Here is a 20,484-nt window from a genome sequence, read left to right as displayed (position 1 = left end):
AATGCCCTCACTTGTGGCTACTATGATCCACGGATACTTGATTGCACTGGGGACGGCATTGTGACTAATTAAAGTTAGTTACCGCGGTGGTGCTGTTAACATTTCAATTTTAGATTAACGCTGATGTTTCAGAATAATTTCAATATTACTTTGGCACAGCTGCGAATGACTGATGTTCACTTTCAGAAATGCTCAATACTTTCATCAAAAATTCTTCTCCAAGCGGAGACTCTATTTCAGTGCCAATTAAATGCGTGGGACGTGGGCTGGAAAAGTAATGAGAAGACGACAAAAGATTGGAGTAGACAGAGCAACTTAACAGAGGGCCTGCAGCAACAGGCCTTAAAAGTGAGGCTTTCCGGCAGCTGAAAACATAGAAACAGCATCAAACTGTGCACCACATCCTCAAATGAATCCCAGTGAGTATGCAAAGCGGTCGACATAACCAGAGCCAGTTTTCTCAGTCTTCCATAGCAGACTTAGTGACACATCAAAAACATTTTAAAATCCATGATGGAGGAGATGCTACAAGGCAGACTGAATTAACTTTGACAGCATACAGTGGTATGTGTTTTCTTATTTAATATAATAATATCAAATAAATGTGGCAGAGCATCTGAATTACTGATTATAATTTAGATGATATATTGTTCATCTGAGTGATTTATTCAATAAAAAGTATTTTGATGGCTGTAGCTTTGATGATTGCTTGTTAAACCTTTGTGAAATGTGGGTGTAAAATAATAAGGGCTATTGTCCTATCTATGAGCTGAAATATGACACTTCAGTCTGCAGCTGGTTGGCGTAGGTTAGCATAAAGACTTGAAACAGGGGAAACAGCTAGCCTGGATTTGTGTAAAGGTAACAAAAGCCACCTATAAGTGCTTCTTTAATCCAAAAGTTTGTAGTTTTATGGGTGTCAGGAGAGTATTTCTTGGCCATTAAGCCACTGGTCTCGCCAAGAAATATTCCTGTGCATACGTACAAGTTTGTCGTTTCCCCAGTTTCTAGTCATTGCTCAGCTAACAGACTGTACCTTCATATTTAATGGACTGCTGTGAGAGTAGTACTGATATTCTCATCTAACCCTAAGCAAGGACATTCTGAGTGACAAACTGGACAATATAGTAATCAAAATTCATGCAACTTCAAGTGCAAATTCCTGTAACAAGGATGTGAACTATAACTGATCCAAGTAGACATAATTTAGCAACTACTAATAAACTTGTGTGCAGACAGAGTGTGTGTGTGTGTGTGTGTTTTACTCACATAGTCGGGCAGGGCTGTGTTGTCTCCCTGTCGGCCCCTCAGAGACTGTGTCGCCTGCTCCAAAACCTTGTTGTGCTTTTTAGAAAGCAAAGCAAATAAACTGCAGGAGAGACACAGAAAGAGGGGAAAAGGAGTGAGGGCAGCAACGACAGATGAACGATACACTTCCACGAGGAACCCAAATACTCAGTCATCATACTGCGCATGTTGATGTGAAAGTATTTGGCCGTAATCACTCATATAGTTTTTGTTAAGACTTACTGAAGAGAGAAGCTTTTATTCAAAAAGGTATAATATGGAACAATTTCTAGAAAAACAACATAATCACAAATAAACCATTTCTCTTAATCACCACAGCACACTGGCTGGATTCACACAACATCTGGTGGGTTGTGTAGAGGTTGGGATGTGTTTATTTGTGCTTTAGGATGCAAACTGCTGTGAAACAATCAAAACTAATCATTTAATTTTCCTGATTCACTATTCGGTTTGCGCTAACTGCCGCTCGCTCTCTCTCTTCAGTCACTGTGCAGCTCACTTGACCACCGCTTCTCTCTCTCTCGGCCGTGGAGGAGGGGCCAACTTTGAGCAGCCATGTTGCGTGTTTAAAATAGATGATTATTAGACGACCGGCCTGTTTTCCTTTTCAAGTGAAGTCCTTCATGTAATTAATAATTAATGTTTTGGAATAACAAAATAATCATGATTTTGGCTGGAGAACCATTTTAGAAATGATGATTATGCTTATTTTATCATCAATTTAGAAACATGGCTTCTTCTTTTTTTTCTAAATTCTGAACAGGTCACAGATTGGATTAACTCTCAGAAAATGTCCAGTATTGCAGTACATGCGTGTGTTTACTGCAATTTAACCCACTGGTTAAGGAACCTGCTTTACCCTTATTGTATGTCCTTGTGTGTGTACGGTTGTCTGGATTGGATTGCATGATTGCATGCGAGTTCTACAGTATGCTGGGTAACCTTGTTCTGTAATAGGGTGAGAAACAGACAAGAAAGATCTGCTATGTTCAGCTAGCAGACTATTCAAAGAACAGCTCGTGGATTTGTTTTTAACTTAAAAATCAAAAAGATAAAATTACAAATTCTACATCTTATCTGTGACAAAGTGTTATTTCTTATTCACATCAATGTTTATTATTAGAATCACTGTATTTCTGACCTTCTCTTTTAATTACAACTTCTTGATAGTCTTCCTAGGCGCCCAAGGGTGTCTAATGCTTGTGTGTCAATCAAGGAGAAAAAAAATTGTAGAATAAATTAAATTAAATAACAGCAAAGGGATGAGGAAAGTCAGTTGCATGAACAGAGAACAGCTAAACCCCTTAGAGCTACACCTGTCCATCTGTCAGCACTAAAACACACACACACACACCTCTCAGCATTCATTATCCAGGCTAATTGTTCAAATGATAGCTGAATGGAGGTAACTGAGCAGCTACGAGGAGCTGGTCTTGTTACCAACAGACCAAAGGACCCTTTTTTTCCCCTATGTTGAATGAAAGACCACCAACAGATTGCCACCTGGGAGTCCCTGTGACTAGTTGCTCTGTCACATCCCTCATTTATGCCGAGGCAGTGACAGACACCCAGGAAACAGCGACACAGAAGGATTTCCACACAGCTGGCCTCATCCCAAAATCAGTTACGAGGCTGAAGTAATGACAGACGTGCTCCACCGCGACACACTGAAGATGTAAAGGTGCTCTGTCTGTACCAGTTCAAAGGATCTGGGTATTATTTTTTTTACCTGAACACACACAGAGTACGGAGTTGTGTGCTGTTCTTTGAAATCTGGATATGGACAGATAACTTTAATTTTACACATTCGTTTTAAGGTTTGCATGAGTAACTGTAATTATGTTTCCATTAAAAGGCCGCTCAAATTTTAAGAGAGGATTAAGATTACTCGAGCAACTGGGGAAAATCATCAGCTGTGACCGTAGAACGCGTAAAAGCAGGTACCACAAAATCTGTTTCTGTCAGTCTTCATTCATCATTCATCAATTATCATTTTCATTATGCCAGTTTTTACATTTGTGTGTCACATTTTTGTCCAAAACAAATGATAAACAAAACTTTTACAGCTCACGCAAGTGCAAAAAGCTTTTGCAGTCTTTCCAAATTTAACTACCACGACACATTTCTTTTACGATCAAATTGAAAAGCACATAAAAAATAGGTTTGATTAGTGAACTGTGGACTAGAGCTGACCGAATACTAAAAAAAGTAATTATGAATTATTAACAGACCACTACTTTGATATTTAATTGGCAATTCTAGTACTTTAAAAGTTAAATTTCTCTGGTTTCAGCTCATGTTCTTGTAAATATTTCTGTGCTACTGACCGTTGGTCAGACCAAACAAGCCATCAGAGGATGAATGTGATGTAGACACAGATAGTAGTGGTGGAGGCAGTTCTAACCTACTGCTGCCTGTAAATGAAGAGCACTAAGTGTGATTCTCTCCGAGAATCCATTAAAGAGCAGAGTTCAGCACTGCCTGCCAGACATTTGGAAACTCCTGGCAGAAAATTTCCTTTATCCAGAGAGCCAGTTTAGCCCCGCCCTGGCCATTACACGCATCATCATTATCATCAGATATGGCGTTAGTTACTCTACATCACCACAGGACAGACATGCACGTATTCACAGACAATGTTCCTCTCTGACTCAAAACACCAGAGAGTCACAGATATGAAGAGAGACACACTGGCAGGAAGATAAGAGGATCCTTGAGTGTGCGTGAATGTGTGCACGTCTTCGGGGAAGGAAACATTCCTTCCCCGTGATACACAAACAGACATGAATGTGAGTGTGTGTGTGCATGTGCGCGTGTGTGTATCTGTGTGTGTGTGTGTGTGTGTGTGTGTGGTTTGGGCCTTGTCCTCTTAAGTCTTATGTCTGCTCACTGGCCAAAACCCTTTTCCTTCAGTTCCTTCACGTTACATAATGTTCTTCTCGACACAGGAACACCACCCTCTGAATATTTCATATCTAAGTCTCCTCTGCCCTGGACGTTGCCAAGTTACTATAACGATAAATATTTTGTGTTGATTCAATGTGAGTCATTAAAATGAATGAGTGTGCTTGTGTGTGAATTTGAATTTCCACCCTTGTCTCTCTTTTGCCTTCTTCACTCGTCTCAGATGAAAATTTTGAAGAACTTTTTCTACTTAATTACCTGATTTGTATCTTTTAGCACAAGGCTTCTCTTTCTTTCTGGAATGCGCACATTGTCCCTTTTTCATACAAATTGTCAGCCAGAAAGGAAATGCATTCAGCACAGCTTAGGGGTGGAGAATATGGGGACAGCATGAGACAAGATTCTTCCATTTATAATCATCATCCCCTATTAGACCATTTTCGGAAAGGTTGAAAATCAGAGAGCGGAAATCTTAAGGTAGCGATTTTTGTATTCATTTTGCATCACTATGAAAAAACATTTGGTTTTCTCAGATATTTAAATAACTGAATGTGCCCAAAACCCACTGCTGTCTGGTCATTTTATCTGTAAGCAAGTCTATTATTTATTTTATCAAAATATGTATCGATTTTGTGATATTTTATCATGTATAGTGAGGCTTTTATCACCCATCCCTAGTTGGAGGAAACAAGCCATCAAAAAATATGTATATCGTTTTTAACATTCTTCCAAAGAACAAAATTATTAGAACAAGACAAGAGCTTGAAAAGGCTGCATAGAAAATGGATGGATGGAAAAAAGAAAGAAGCTACCAATGCACTTATTCTATCATTATCTGCTCTGTCCTGTCTGCTATGTCAACACCATGTACTCACCTGATGATGCGCTGGGCAGCATACTGGTGGAGACAACGAAACTGGGCTGACATGTTGGCAAGCGCAGCGAGACAGTTGGTGTGGAGGTATTTATCCTAGGGGGAGGTGCACACACACAAATCCACACATGCTACTGTTAACCTGGAAATGACTCTGATATTTCATTATTATACTAGCTGGGTAGTTAAAAAATGTCATGATGAAGTTTCTGAATACATCCACAAACTCACCCTTGTCCGAGTCATGTTGAACTGGATGGTGCGAATGACCACTAGGATGAGCAAACTGCCAAGTGAGATCTCTGTCAATGACCTTTCTGTGTACCACGAGATGTTCTTCAATACCTGCGAGAAGGGAAGCGACATAAAACTGATGTATGAGCATTGCAAGCATCAGGAATAATCAGCCCTGCCAAAGCAAGGAATAAAGGTTGTAGTGGAAATACCTGAAATGTGAACTATGTGTGTTAAACTGTGTCTACCCACCACCTCGTGGATGGAGCGATTGAAGGAGTCGTCTTCTGTGAGGATGAGCAGAATAATGAGGGCCATGTAGACATGATGAGAATTTCTGTCTTCCACGTGGTAAAGGATCTCAAGGATGGGCAACACCTGAGAGGAAGAGCGGGGAGCAGAAGCAAGAGACTGAGCGTATGCGTTGGCGTTGTCACAGAGGTGGCATTCATTAAATCTTTCTTACAAGACTTCAGACTGAGCGGATGCACCACTGTAGTGTGCATTAACTGACAGATAAAATTAGCCATGGCCATGCTAGACATGTGCACAAACTTCTGCACTGTGAGGGTGTTGCTTTTCTTGTAGGAGCAAAACTAAAGGCAGGTGTGAGCCATGTCTTTAAATAACTTCAAATTAAGCACTTTGAGATTTTATTTAGTGAAGGAAACTTTTGGTGTTTTGCCAGGAAGGCTTTGTTGGAGCGTAATCTCTCAATTAAACCAATGAAATCACTTATTATCACTTCTGCTACATCAAGCTTTGTCACTATAGATGTGTGAGCATCAAGTGAAAAGAGATGATAAAACAGGAAAAGCAGCCCTGCAGATGCTAACTGAAAAGACAACATTATACACACTCATAACTGTAGGTGTAGGCAGATGTTATATTCAGAAATCTACAAAACAGACGGTAAAAGTGATCCGATAATGACAACAGTGCGCACAAAAAGTAATTCTCAGAATCATACTGCCAGAGTGAAAGCAGTCTGTGGCGAGTTCAGTGGGCGAGTGTTAGCTCATTATACTGTTGTGCAGCAGAGCTTCATTGCTCAGCAGAGAAAGTGGCTAGACTCATTAGTAGCCGCCCCTACCTAATAAGCTCAATTCAGATCTACTAATGATGATAGTTTATTATAGCAGCTATAAATAGGGAACAACACAGAAAGGCCATGCTGATATCAATCCTTAGGAACTGAATTGACCTGCAGTTTCAAAAAAGTCATTTTGTGCACACATCTGTCTATTGCCGTGAACATATACTTAACTTAGATGCCAGTGATTCAAGTCTCTTTGTATGCAGTTATACGACAGTTCAAGTCCTATTTCAACTCATAACCAGACTACATTATTCAGTGCTGCACTCTGTGAAAAGCCTTACGCGACTGTCTATCAGAGGAGATACATTACTGAGCGAAAGACTGATTTTCATTCACTAAATGCCTCCATACATACACTCTGCTGTAAAGAATAACTGGCACTGTCCCACATGGACAGAATAGCACCAGCTGCCACTACATTCATCCTCACTGTTTACTGAGCCACAGCATTGGTCCTAGATGAAAGGATTTTATGGCCAGGACCATTTGTGCAAGGAAGGACTGTATAATGTATTCTGCTGAGGATTACCCAATCACACTTTGATTAATTCTTAACAGCGTTCTTTGCATTTGCCTTATCATTAAACTCCACAGAAAATATCAGACTGAGACAGGAACGATCAATGGGGATCCACTGATGTATCACAGCTGTCTTCATTGGAGTCCTACCCACCAGATTGTCCATGTCAGTTCTGGAGAGCATGTATGTCCTCATGTTGGCGTTCTGGTGAAGGAGGGTGTACAGCAGTAGAGTGGCCTGGTCAGAGCGCTGCTGCTCACACAGTGCCGTGTACAGACTGTTGAAATTGATCTGGAAAGTGTGAGGTTGCTCCATGGAGAGCGACGACGTGTCTACATGAGCAGAGGCAAGTAACAGACTTTATTATCTCACCACATTATTTCATTCCCCAAAGTTACAGGTCATATACATGAACAACCAGCAAACGTGTACCATGCATTAGAGTCTAGGAATTTATTACCCTGGGTGTTTCTGAAACAAGTAATAGCCTGTCGGTAGGAGTTGGGCCAGTCAGGCCCATCTGTCAAATTGGCTAGAACCAGCAGCAACAGAAGGCTCTGATTGGACAAAGGTAACTGATTACGCTCCTGGTCTACCCCAGCTTTGCTGCCAGCTCCACCCAGTGTGAAGACACTCCACAGCCCACCTGGACACAGACAGACAGACACATAAATAGTATGGTCAAAAATACACATACACACAAACCTGAGGGAAATATCTGGATGTTTAGCTGCTAAATGCTCTGCTAAGCTCACCAGCGAGTTGCTAACTGTGTCTCTCCATCGTGGCCAAAAATACTGAGAGCAGTGAGTGTGAACCAAAATAGTAAAGTTGCAGCTGGACAGCTAAACAAGGAGCTGAAACTCTCTGTAAAGCTTTGTAAAGCTGAGGGAAGCTGCTGATTCAGTTAATACTGTTCTTCTATGTCTGTCCTCTCTAACAGACCTTGATGGTCTTTAGGTTTCAGCACAGAAAGTTTCAAGATTGGCCTGTGAACTGCAGCTCTCTGTTTTAGTCCTGCAGATGTGTGCAGGACCCACTAATGAACAGCAGTCAGCATGACCTCTTTACAAAAAGCTTTTAAGTATTCTCACAACTTCCAGCTCTTCAGCCTTGTAACTGGTTTACAGTTCACAGGAAAATGAACACAAACAAGTATGTGCAGTGAGACTGATGTAATCAAGGCCAAAACGGGCACAATGAAGTCACGCACGATGATTTGCAGCACCTGAAATTTGAAACAACATAGACGGCGCCACAGAACAAAGAGAAACTGGAACTGCTGTCCAGCTGGAGTGGCGTTCATTTTTCTTGTTTGGGGATGAGAGGGAGCCGAATTTCCTATGGAGCCACTGAAGTGCTGGTGCTTTCAGGCGAGAAGCATGAGAAGCATGAACAGCAAGGTACACAGATGACAGTGTCTGGCTCCTGCACGTCTAGCCACACAGAGTGCACGAACCAAGCACTGCTGAGAAACAGTGCGAGCGTACTTATCAAACTACTGAATTTGAGGAGAAGCCAAGTAGATCTGTTGCCATCTAGTGGCAAAGAACAGAAAAGCAGCTCAATTCTTTGAATCTGAACACACTCTCCTTGATGTAAGAATAATGTCACCAAGTCATCCTGTTCCACCTGACTACGACACACTCACGTCTCTGTTTACTTGGTTGCTGAACCAAAAGCAGATTTAGGTCAAGTGAACAAGGAGATATTAGTTCAAAACATCACAAAGGCAAATGATGCATGCACACTGACATTCTTCTAAATTAAAAAATCAACTCAAGGAGAAAATGAGGAGGTCACATCCCAGTGTCTTCTCCTTGTACTGTTTTGAAAAGAAGGATGTGGAACAAAGGAAAAATTTAAGATAAAAAATATGAAGTAAAGTACTTCTCCTAATTCATTCCTATAAATGAGTATGCAATTGCAGTGTGGAAGGGAATGAATTTATTTATAAATGGGCAAAATACACAAAAAACAACAAAACCCTCAAGAGACAAATTACACAGTTTGCACTGGTCAGTCAGTCTGTCTGTCTCTCTCTCTCTACTCATTTTTCCATCTACGACTGAGAAAGACAAGCGAGTGTGAGAGAGAACAAGATCTAGAAAGAGAGGGCCAAGTTGTGACAGAGCCCTGTTCATCTCATCACTGGCACCACAGTGACTGGCCCAACAGTGTCAGGGAGCCCGGTCTGGCAGCCACATTTCCTGCACTCTCTCTCTCTCTCTCTCTCTATCACACACACACACACACACTATTTTACCTTAGTGGGTGCTGTTTGTTATCCGTCTGGCTCAGTTCCCTCTGCCTGTCTGCCTGCCCACCACATAAACCCAATAATGCTACACTGCTTAGGCTGCTCCAGCTCTGGCTGGTCGCCCAGTGGAAAAAGAGGAGGAGGAGGAGGACATGAAGAGGAGGAAAGGGAAGGGGAAAGTGAGGAAAAGAGAAGGTCACACACGGACAGAGAGGCTGGCACGCTGAATCTGGGCTTCAGGACTCGGGAGCAGTGGAGGAAACGTACTGTGAGACACGCAACACGACTGTACCCACAGAGTCCTACTTTACTTGAGTCTACATCCAAAACAACCTTTTTAAGTTCATCTTTTCTTGTCTGAACACTCCTCACGACTTACAAATCTCTAAAGGTCTCCTCACAGCATTTATACACTGTAGATGCTCATTGAAATCCATTAAAACAAGCTCAAAAACAAACCACAATACATGTTTTTCAAACAGTAAACAAGCATTTAATGTTTAACTGAATTATAGTTGTAGAACACAAAGCTGTGATGCCCAAACTGTAGTCCTACATGATGACTATCACCATCACAACATAACTGCTGGCAGTCTGAGTTTGAGCATTCAAACTAACACATAATCACACCACAAAATATCTGCAAGGTCTTTCCAAATGTTGTGACGCAGGCAGAAATCCATCTCGTCTAAATCTTCGTCTGCTCCCTGACATCTACTTCACCCGATCCTGACCCCGTATCCAATCCAGATTCATATCTTGGGTATCATCTCACACACACACACCAGTGCACCACTAAATGATGCTGCTGTTATTACACTGTTGATTGGGGGAATATTAATATCTTGCTTTCCTGCGCTGCAGAAGTTATTTTCAGCGTGAATAAATTTGGCATGTAACCCAGTAATATTTGAGGAATGTGCGCTTATTTTTTCTGTTACATGAATTCATTTTACACGACTGCTAAAAGTGACAATTTATTAAAGGCTAAAAGAGTTTGGTTCTATTTCAGTGACATCCAGAACAACAGATAAATGTAAAGGATTGTTATGAATAAAGAGTCTTTCTGTCTGTCTGTCAGTCCCTCAATTTTCTTGATAACTGCCCATCTGATCAACTTGGACAGCACACTGCTAATATGACTCCAGGAAGTGCAGTGTCGAGTGTTAAGTAGTTTAGATGAGCAGTTCTCGAGAAAGCTGGAAGCAGTTAATTCCTGAGGCTGATGTGAATGCCGAAGTCATTAGGATGCATCATCTGAGAACCATCCACAGAAAACATTTTTCAGGGTAAGAGAAAACCTTGAATTGCTGGTGGCACTCAACAAGTCAGGAAATCATCTTGGGGCAAATTTCATGCACTCAGAAGTTTGTTCAATGGTTGAATATTTCAGTGAGGACTAAAAGACTGTCTGCCATCAGTGGAGCAATGCTATCAGCATGGCTACAAATATATACATCACCAGTACACATCCATCAGCAAACGAGACCAAATATCTGCGTAATAGGTTAAACGTCAGCTTTTCCATTCCACTTGTGCCACAACATACACTTCAACACCATTGAGAACATGTGAATGGCCTGTGGAGACACCAGAGAGGGGAGCTGAGGTGGGAAATATTTTCTCAGAACACACGCTTCAGTGCAGACAGTGATGTGAGTGCCCGGTGAACAGAGACAGACAGAATGTGCTACTTACTTATTTACTTGCATAATAGTGAATGAAATATGACATTGAGGCTTCAGGCCAATGCCTTGGCCAAGCGTGTAGATACAAACACACGCACACACATGCCGAACTCGTGATGTCTATCCAAAAACGCACATGGGGAAACTTGCTGCAGACAATAAACAAACACACTGTTCTGATAATCTCACACAAATCAAAATATATGCACAAAACCAATCCAAAACTCTTCCAACATAAACAAGAAAATATGAGAACATTCCACAAATGTAGAATGATTTTATAACAAATTATCAGAATAAAAAGCAAACGCTAAACCGTTAAATGAATCTTTTAATACCCTTTCCCACACTTCCCCAAGTGTGCTATACAAACGAGGGCCCACACACACACACACACACACGCGCGCGCAGTTGTTGTAAAGAGTTGTGAGTGATGGGGCTGCCGCACAGTCAGATGCCTTGCTCAAGGCCACTGCGGCAGTGTCAAAAAAGTCAACTGGCACATGTCCAGCTACTACTCCTGCCACCCCAGGAGAGAAGAGGAGAGGAGTATAAAGTTGAGTAGGGCAGAATAAAAGAGGAGAGGGGAGGGGGAGGCACAGGGGAGGACATGAAAGTGAAGTAAAGTTGAGCAGAGGACAAGAGTAACACACAGAGAACAGAGTAAGTAAAGTTGAGTCAAGTGGGTCAACTCAACTAGAGGAGAGGAGATCTGAGTTACCAGCCGTGGTGATAATTCCCTCCCGCAGACGCTTGCTCAGACTCAGACAGTATAGAGTGTAAAAGCAAGAGAAGAAGAGCTACATTAAAATGCCGACAGAAATCAAGCACCTCTTTGCTTCACCAATGACCTTTGTTTGGTTCCAAGGAAAATCCAGGCCGTCTATGAATGCAAGTGTGTGAGCAGGACTGATTTTACATGATACAATATGGGGAATGTTCAACTCCATAAAAAGCAAGTAATGTAGACAAAGTTGCAGCAGTGTAGTCTGGTCCACAGAACTGCATATGGATTTACAAACTTTAGAAAGTGTGTTTTAAGGTTATGGGTCATTAATTATGAATTGTACACGCTGCCACTTTGTAGTAGAGGAAAAAAGTTTATTTCCATGCAGCAAAGAAATGAATGGAAACCAATGGATACCTTAGGCTTTTAAAGTGATTAGTGATTAGTCAATATCCTGCAACATCCGAAACCTCCAGTGACCCTAACCCACAAAGTTGTGAGACAGATTTAATGAAAAATACTTTAAATCTGCATATGGGTTAAAGTCCAAAAATGCCAGATCCCGTATCCCATATGTTTAGCTAGTAACACACTGATGATATCATTAGGGTTCTTCTCATGTCAAAGCTCCTCCAAAGCCACAGAGGACATCATAAAACTGCTCACAGGCATTAAGATGCTAACCACGACGAGTGAACTAACCTTTCATGTGTGAAATAGGTTCCAGTTTAACTAGCTGACTATTTACTCACGCTGCAAAGTTAAAGAAACTCAACTGATGTTTACTGTTAATGCAGAACAACATCCGCACAATACACCCATTCTGAACATTCAGATTAAAATGTACTTGTGTTTTCTGTAAGTCCCTGATGACTGTGTGCATACAAGACAGAGAGACAGAGAAAGAAAACAAGTGTTGTTTCGGAGCTCTGAGTATAAGAGAGCTTGTGTCTTTGTTGGTCTGTGCGTGTGTGTATAAGGGAGGCGGCTGCAGACAGACAGGCTCTAGGGGATTACAGAACAGGACAGGGCACCATAACTCATCGGGCCGATCACTGGCCACAGACAGACAGGCTGGGGTGAATGCTGATGGCTCACTGATAGGAATCTGCCACCAACAACCGACAAAGAGCATTTATCTGCGGGGGGAAACCCAGCCCTATTCTCACACTCAAACAAACATGCATTTAACACACACGCAGAGCACACTACCAATGTAATACACACGCACTCCGTTCAGTTTTGACTCATCACTTTCATCCACGCTGCCTTGGATGTCAGCCTGGCTCGCATCTTTGTTCTGCAGATGAATCATATTTCTACTTTACTGGCTCCACAGAAAAAGGGCAGAAACTCTTCATTCTCTTTTTTTTCTGCAGTCTGGCTATTCTCGTAAATTGATCATGATTCCTATAATTTATGATAACATTTCTACTCATCAGCTTTGGTTTCACACAATGGATTGCGACATCACTACCACAAAGTGCAAAAGGGCAACAGAGGTGGTCAAATAATGAGAGAGGAGGTAAACCTAAAATTTCACCATAGTATCCAAGTCAAGGGTTCGATCGCACCCCTCCAAAATAAATCTAAGGGGTCAAAAAATGATTAAAAGGACAAAGAAGAAGAAGAAGTTTTAAGAAGTTTTCTTACACAATATTAGGATGATTTTTCTTTCGTCATTTTCTTGGTAAATAATGATATTTTCATTAAAACAATCATTTTCACTCGGCTTTGCAAAATTTAACACAAAGTTTATGTAACCATTTACAATATTAGAAATTAACTTTCATGTTCAGAAAATAAACTGGGAATTTGTCTGCTTGTATCCAAACACCTCACCAACTCTGGTAAAAGAAATGTCATCAGAACTAACACAAGCAAAACCTGTGATCCAGACTGCAAGCTACTCTATTGTTGTCGTTTCCTTTTGCTCTATTTGTCTGTGGATGTGTGTACTCGTACTTGCCACCCCAGACGCCAGGCCGTACAGCAGGCCTCCCTCGTCTTTTGGTTCAAAGATGTGGGTTGCAGGAGGCGGACATTTCTCCTGCCTGATGAAGTTATAGAGCAGGGTCTTCACCAGTCGACTGGTTAAACACAAACTGGAAAACAAAAGAGAGAAAAACAAAGAGAGCGAAAGAGGTTCAAAACAACAGCAACATTATTAGGAATATCTGAGTCATTACGAAAAAGTTTTGATTCGATTTCGCTTCATTATCTGGTTTGCTCAGGCTCCATTCGTCTTGCATCACAATGTTTCACATCCATTAGCAGCTGCATTGCAATAAGCGGCAAATATTTTCAAGTTTTCTGGTCCTGTAGCCTTCCTTTGATTTAGGTTTTTAAAGGTGTTTCTTATGTGCGCAACAGAAGCATCAACTCAGTATGACTACATACTGAATTACGAATATGAATACAATTATTTGAACTCTTCTCTTCCCAAATATTAAAGAAAAATATTCAGTTCATTTGCAAAGTCTGCTTCATTATTTCTCACTAACGCTTTCTAATCGGTTGACCATCCAAGTCATCCTCTTCATATTGTAATGAAAACCAAAGCCCAGACAAAGGATGCATTCTTACATGTCCATATCAGGTGTCAGTTTGAGACTTAATTTCTTCCTCTTTACATCAGCTCCCTCCCAATGAGACATACATATAAATGGTGGTACCCAATATTACTGTTTTCTAGTTACAAACAGCCTTGCTTTCTCAATAGACTAAATGGTGAAACCATTTTAGATTACCTTCTCATCTGCATTGACAACATCAGCTACTTGGATGCCTTTTTCAGTTTCATGGCAATTAATCCAAAGTGCTCTCATTTGGCTCTTAAGCTGTGAGAGCCCTAAAAGAAAATTACTTCCATCCTCTGTCTGTCCATCTTAACTGCACTACGAGACTTCTAAATGCATTTATGTGCATGTATTAATATTCAAGATAACAATGAACTAAGGAAAATTGGGTTCAAACAATTTCAAAATGCAGATCACCATCAGAAATTAACCTTTGCCCTATTTTTTTTTTTATCTTATCACAACATTTTAATTATTGCATTTTTAAGCTTATCTGTCATAAAGACACAAACCCATTGGTTCACTTTCGCTGAGAGTCACAAGGTCCCAGTGGTGCCGAGATTTGTTTCTTGTTTTTATCACTTTGGCATCAATTGACTAATACATGAAGGCATTGTGCGGAACATGATGGGATTGACTAGAGAGAGGCTAATTGTATCACAGTCTAAAGGAACAGTAGGCTGGATCAGACAGTGTCATAGTGGACTGGAGAAGATCCAAAATGATCTGGGCCTGCGTTCAGAAAAGTCGACAACAGATTGTGGACAACGCAGTTTCGGAGGCAAGTGAGAGTAACTCATACAACAGTAGAAATCTTATGAAATTATGAAACCCTTATGAGTGTGTTTTCTATTTTACTAAGTTGGTTTTGCAGTGAAAGTCCTCTTGTCAACATACAAGTTCAGTTTAGCCACATAGTTTTAGTGGTTAGTGTAACTGTGCAGTGCGTGAAATTAATGGCAGTCTCCAGTGGAGTACAGGCTTGTGTGTGTTTGTTTTCTCACCATCGACCCTTCATGATGTGCTGGTATATTAATCCATCTCGCAGGATGTCTTTGTGGAAGAGCTGATAGGAGAAGAACACGAGCAGCGTGGTAACGGCTTCAAACAGGACACTGTAGGTGATGTCACTACACCAAAAGACAGATGCACGTTAAAGAGTTAAATGGATACGTTTTTGTTTCTAGTACCACAACTTCACAGGCATAAACATATGTATAATACAGACAATGTTTACATATATTAATTCTAGATCATAGCAAGACTTGTGACAATACTCTGCTTGGAATAACAAATTGTGTCCCCACAAAGAAAGTTATAATTTATTTAAATTACATCTACTTTAATCCTTTAGCAGATGAGTCTGAAAAGTTTTTTTGCATGTGTGCGTCAACTCTCCACACGCAGTGAAGGTGAACAACCTGAATGAAGTAACAATGAGCAAAAAAAACATTTTGGATTTGGAAAGCAGAGTTTAAATGCTTCCTGACACATTAACATATCCACATGTCTCTGATCAGATCTGTTAAATATTTTCATTATTGTTTAATCTGTCGGTTATTCACCTTATTAACTGATTAATCAACTGATCTATAAATTTATAGAAAGTGGGTGAATGGCAGCAGATTCTTTATATTTCTTGTAAAAAACAGTTGAAACTATTCAGTTAGTGATCATAAATGACTAAGAATAACAAAAACTATTCACGTCTGAGAAGCTCAATCCAGCGATAAAAAGTGTAGCAAAAAAAAAAAAGAAGACTCAATTGTTAACCACTTCATCACAACTGTTTCCAACTCATTTTTCAACTGACCACTCGATTAACTGACTCTTCACCTGTCAGGGGACAAACTACTGGTGACAAACACACCAGCTGGAAATGGATAACATATTTCCTTACCATTAATCTTAAATATGTCCTAACTTTATCTAAACCAATGAATTATCTCATTAACGCAAGGTTTAAATAAAACTGTTTCTTATTATCAGGCTTTTTGAAGTTAGTCTAAATTTATGTATCTAATCTAAATCTTACTCTAAACAATTACACAAACATTAAGAACTTGATAAAGCCCCTCTGAACTGTAATGAACTAAACCGAACTGAATGAGCAGAAAACTATTAAGGGACTAACTATACTTCAGGTTTTGATAAATAAGCGTCAACTATCTAATGTAAAAACTACTGACATCGATCTTTTGTGTAAATTAAGCCACAAAAGATTTCTCCCAGGCAACTTAACTTCAGACAACTTAAGTACAGAAGCCTGTTAAGAATTTGAGGGAGACACTACACCAAAAGAACAGTAATATTCCCAGCCAAAGCAGGAGCACGTAGAGAGGAAACGGGCTGACGGCCACAAAGCGGTGGAGGGAAGAAAAACAGGTAGAGTCTTGAAGCTCTGAACAATGAATACTGTTGGAAAGCCGAACGCATTTACACAAGAGCCGGGGGGGTTTGATGTCTGGAGACAACAGACAAGAAGGAGATGTGAAGAAGGAGGGAAAAAATAGACAGAGAGCGACGAGGACGTCAAGAATGATACTTTACAGACAGCGGAAAGAGAGGAGAAGTGGAGGATGCGGCCTTCATGAAACAGCGGTTGTCAGTCGTGTTTCTGTGAACTTGTGTCACTGCAGAGGACACTTTGTCTACAGGGACGTAAACACCGTATCTTTGTGTCTCTGTGGCAGACCGAGTGACAGGCAGGAGATAATTCCAGCACTGATAAGTAAATACACTGAAATAATGGCTCATTAAAGCGGAGTGTGCTAGCGTGCACACCACCCACAGGGAGTAAAGGCTGATACCACTTTTCAATCATTACATTCCCTCCTCTCCCACTCACTGGCGCCGCTCCTAGACCAACTTTCATTTCAAGCCTTTTCTCTTCTTCCAAAACACTTTCTCTCCTTCTTTATTTCTGTTAGCCATATCTCTTCCTTTTAGCATTATCCCTTTGTTCATCACATTGCCTGTGTGGTGCTCCAGCATGATAGTCTGGCTCAGGAAGGGAAACATGTGGACATCTCAGCCCAACCTTGTTCCCTAATGGATTTCAGCTTCTCCTGGTTGGCGAATGAGGGAACGGATGAGCAAGTGGAGCACGCAATGAAAGAGTGGGACATACAAACTTTTCACAAACTGCTTTTCATTAGCTGTTCGGTGACTAATGTTCGAGACACTTTAATTACCAACAAACCTGAATAAAAACAAAGAACTCCAACTAAATGAGAGGCTGTGCCGGGAAACTGCACAAAAGTAGTTACCAATAGCTGATGTTTTTCATGTGAATATGGTGCTGATAATGTGATGTCAAATATGTGATCTTGAACAGTTAGATTTGTGACATTAACAAATCACTGCGCGGGGACAGTCAGGGCAGCATGAACAACCAGTGTACGGTCACATGACCACAAACAATGGAAATACTTACAGCAGGGGCACCTCAACGATCAGGTGAACGAGGTTGGACAACAACTCCTCGAGGAGGTCCTGGTTGCCTGTTTCTACACAAGGGGTTGAGGGAGTTATTATGGGAGACATATATGGCAGCTCCCTGTTGATCAGTCAGTCTCTCTTTGCTTCTTTTAACTCCCCGCTCTACCAGTCTCCCTCTCCATCCTTCCCTTCATACATATTTCATGCTCACTGTACAGAGGAATGGCACTGATGGAAATTAACTAATTGGGGTTACAGGGTTTCTGCAGGGTTCACCAAGTTATGTCCATTTAAGACACTTTTGTCAGTACTTCCCAGCAGCATAGAATAAACATCCCCAATAATATAATGAATGAATGCGGAAAGATGGATTAACCAATTTATAATCATTCATTAAGTTGATTTAAGTTTTGCTAAAATCTGCCCTTGCACATTACAATGATGAGCTTGCAGCCACTGTAGCAAGCAGTAGTGCCAGGGTTTGCTGCAGGTGTAATGGGGATCCTCTTTTGTAGTTAGTTGGTGTCCTGAGAGCCTGCAGCTTTTACAACTAAAATTACTGTCTACAGCAGGAAAAAGAAATATAAGACTTTTTAATCGCTTCTAAGGGCTTTTTGGGCACATTGCTTTTTAAGTCTTTGTAGACCTGCAGTACCATGGATTATCTTCTCTTTGCCATTTTCACTGAGCTGTAATTAAATCAGTGTCATTTTGCAAGTAAATGACACAAAGATATTTATTTAAGAGGACAGCAAAGCTAAGCTCTGTTTTGAATCAGTTTTGAAGGCGCTCACCACAGGAACCTGGTGCCCTCTCCTGGTAGGAGAACTGTAGGTGCAGCTCTTCTTCACTCATCTCCCTGATGAACACCTTGAGCAGACACCGAATCATAAACAGTGCATTGTGGGCCTGCCAGATAAACAGCTGACTGTGGAGGAGAAATAACCAAAAAAAAAAAGCACATCAAGGTCAAGGTCAAACATAAAACTGTGATGGAACTGAATGCTATAAAGGGGCTGCCTGGCAATGTGCTGTTAGTTTATGTCCTGGGTTTAACAAGGACAGGTTGGCTGACCGTGTATGTTCTTTAGTAATATGTTGCATCCCCATGGTGCTTCTAAAACAACAACACTTCCCCTTTTATATTGTCTTTTTATATTGCCTTGTGTTTCTATTATATCCTCTCTTAATGCCTTTCTTCATCTCTTCCATAAAGCACTTTGGATTAAAGTTGCAAAGCACATAAACTTGCCAAACTTCACTAATGGCTTTTAAAGTTGCTGTACATGATATGCATCTCCCTGTGTGCTATTCAAATGGTGATGATGAAAAATAAAACAGTTTTCTCATAACTGCAACTGTGACTTCGACAACCAAGAATACTCAGTAACGTTGCCTAAACGTTAACGATACTGCATGAATTGCTATATAGTCGCAAATGACAGAGACAAGATTGGGACAAAATTGGTGAAATGCAAACATAGGGGAAGACAAGAGATGACTGGAACCATCCAGTGCAAGCCACAATGATTCACAACCACTAAACACCAACACGGGGGCGTCCAATCTGTCCCACATATTGCCAATTTGCACATGCCAATTAAGTCAAATCCAGAAAATGTAGGTTTGGTTTATGGGACAAAATTTGTTATGAAATGTAAGACCAATAAGTGAGAGTGGATGGGAACCGATAACTCCAACCTTCAATGATATTTAGCAGAAAACGAGGAGTTCCCACCCGAAGCATTTGGTGTGGGCCGGGTCATTCTCGGTGGAAATGGAACTTGGCAGCGAGTGCGGGATAATGACACATGTGCTGATGGTTATACCTCAGCGGTTTCTCATGGGAAACTACAACCACTTCAGTGTTCTCCTCCTCTGTAAAACATAAGGATTCCCTGACTCCCTGTGATCAAACAATAACTGGCCCGCACTCCCCCTCAGTGAACACTGACATGCCCAGGGTCCATAATTACTGGCGCAGAGTTCATTCTCTCCTTTGAGGTTCCCATACTCACTCTTGGCATTCTGTGGAGATTTTCAGCTCTTTGGTTCTTCCCAGGAAAATTCTCACAAGAGCGCCAAAGTTCCCCGTTCTGGGATTGTTTTCAACTTGGGAAAAACAACAAATGAGTGAACACATCAGCAGCATTACATAAACACAGAAACTTCCTAATTTGATAGTTTGGCAAGCAAACAACAATTTATTTTAAATCTTGAGAAGTTATTAGTCTTTGTGAACCATGTACTGGCCAGTGAAAAAAAACAAAACCTATTAATACTATGGGCAACTTACTGAAGGTCTTGGCCAGGGGGATGACAGCCTCTTCCAGCAACTTGGAGTCTCCACTGTAGAGAAGAAGGTTAGAAAGAAAAGGAGACAATACTTAAAATACAGGCAAGACAAAAGAGATCAAGGGAGCTGATTTTTTGCATCATCTGCACTGTGTTGTGACTGTCATGCTGGAAAATTAATAATTAAGTACTAATGCCATGTTTGCATCTGCAGTGGCAGATATAATAGTTATTTAAATGCTCTCTAAATTGTTGTCATGCTATGCTTATGTGCAATATGTTTCAGGGAAGCATTATTTATTTTTGACAGTAAAACATATCATTCTCTGCCTTTTGGACATTACTGCAATCATGAGTGAACAAAGTTATTTTAAAGCCAGAAGTGGCAGGAAAAGCTGGGTCACAGCTGGAAACATGTTCAGTTGATACCACTCTCATCTCTCATCATTGTTGTTGTCTCTGCGGTAAATATGTAGTCACATTCAGTAGCCAGTTATCTTAGTTTAGAAAAGGTTAAGGTAACCTGAATGGTTGCAGGTTAAACAAATAAAAATG

The 20,484-nt window shown here is 40.8% G+C and overlaps 1 protein-coding gene across 1 annotated transcript in view; it reads right to left on the bottom strand.

Annotated features, from left to right (window-relative positions):
- Nucleotides 1-20,484, bottom strand: part of dym (dymeclin) — a 44,278-nt gene that overhangs the window by 21,498 nt on the left and 2,296 nt on the right. Inside the window, exons 3-14 of the mRNA XM_046374421.1 lie at nucleotides 19,931-19,983; nucleotides 19,653-19,746; nucleotides 18,429-18,562; nucleotides 17,630-17,702; nucleotides 15,198-15,323; nucleotides 13,580-13,719; nucleotides 7,400-7,585; nucleotides 7,093-7,271; nucleotides 5,573-5,698; nucleotides 5,318-5,431; nucleotides 5,088-5,182; nucleotides 1,270-1,369 (exon numbers count right to left, since the gene is read on the bottom strand). Coding sequence (XP_046230377.1) covers nucleotides 1,270-1,369; nucleotides 5,088-5,182; nucleotides 5,318-5,431; nucleotides 5,573-5,698; nucleotides 7,093-7,271; nucleotides 7,400-7,585; nucleotides 13,580-13,719; nucleotides 15,198-15,323; nucleotides 17,630-17,702; nucleotides 18,429-18,562; nucleotides 19,653-19,746; nucleotides 19,931-19,983 — 1,420 coding nt within the window. The remainder of the gene's footprint in view (nucleotides 1-1,269; nucleotides 1,370-5,087; nucleotides 5,183-5,317; nucleotides 5,432-5,572; nucleotides 5,699-7,092; nucleotides 7,272-7,399; nucleotides 7,586-13,579; nucleotides 13,720-15,197; nucleotides 15,324-17,629; nucleotides 17,703-18,428; nucleotides 18,563-19,652; nucleotides 19,747-19,930; nucleotides 19,984-20,484) is intronic.

The sequence above is a fragment of the Scatophagus argus genome, chromosome 20 (genome assembly GCF_020382885.2).
Source record: "Scatophagus argus isolate fScaArg1 chromosome 20, fScaArg1.pri, whole genome shotgun sequence".
NCBI classification, from domain to species: Eukaryota; Metazoa; Chordata; class Actinopteri; family Scatophagidae; genus Scatophagus; species Scatophagus argus.
Note: the sequence above shows the minus strand (reverse complement) of the source record. Positions and strands in the feature narration are given on the sequence as shown.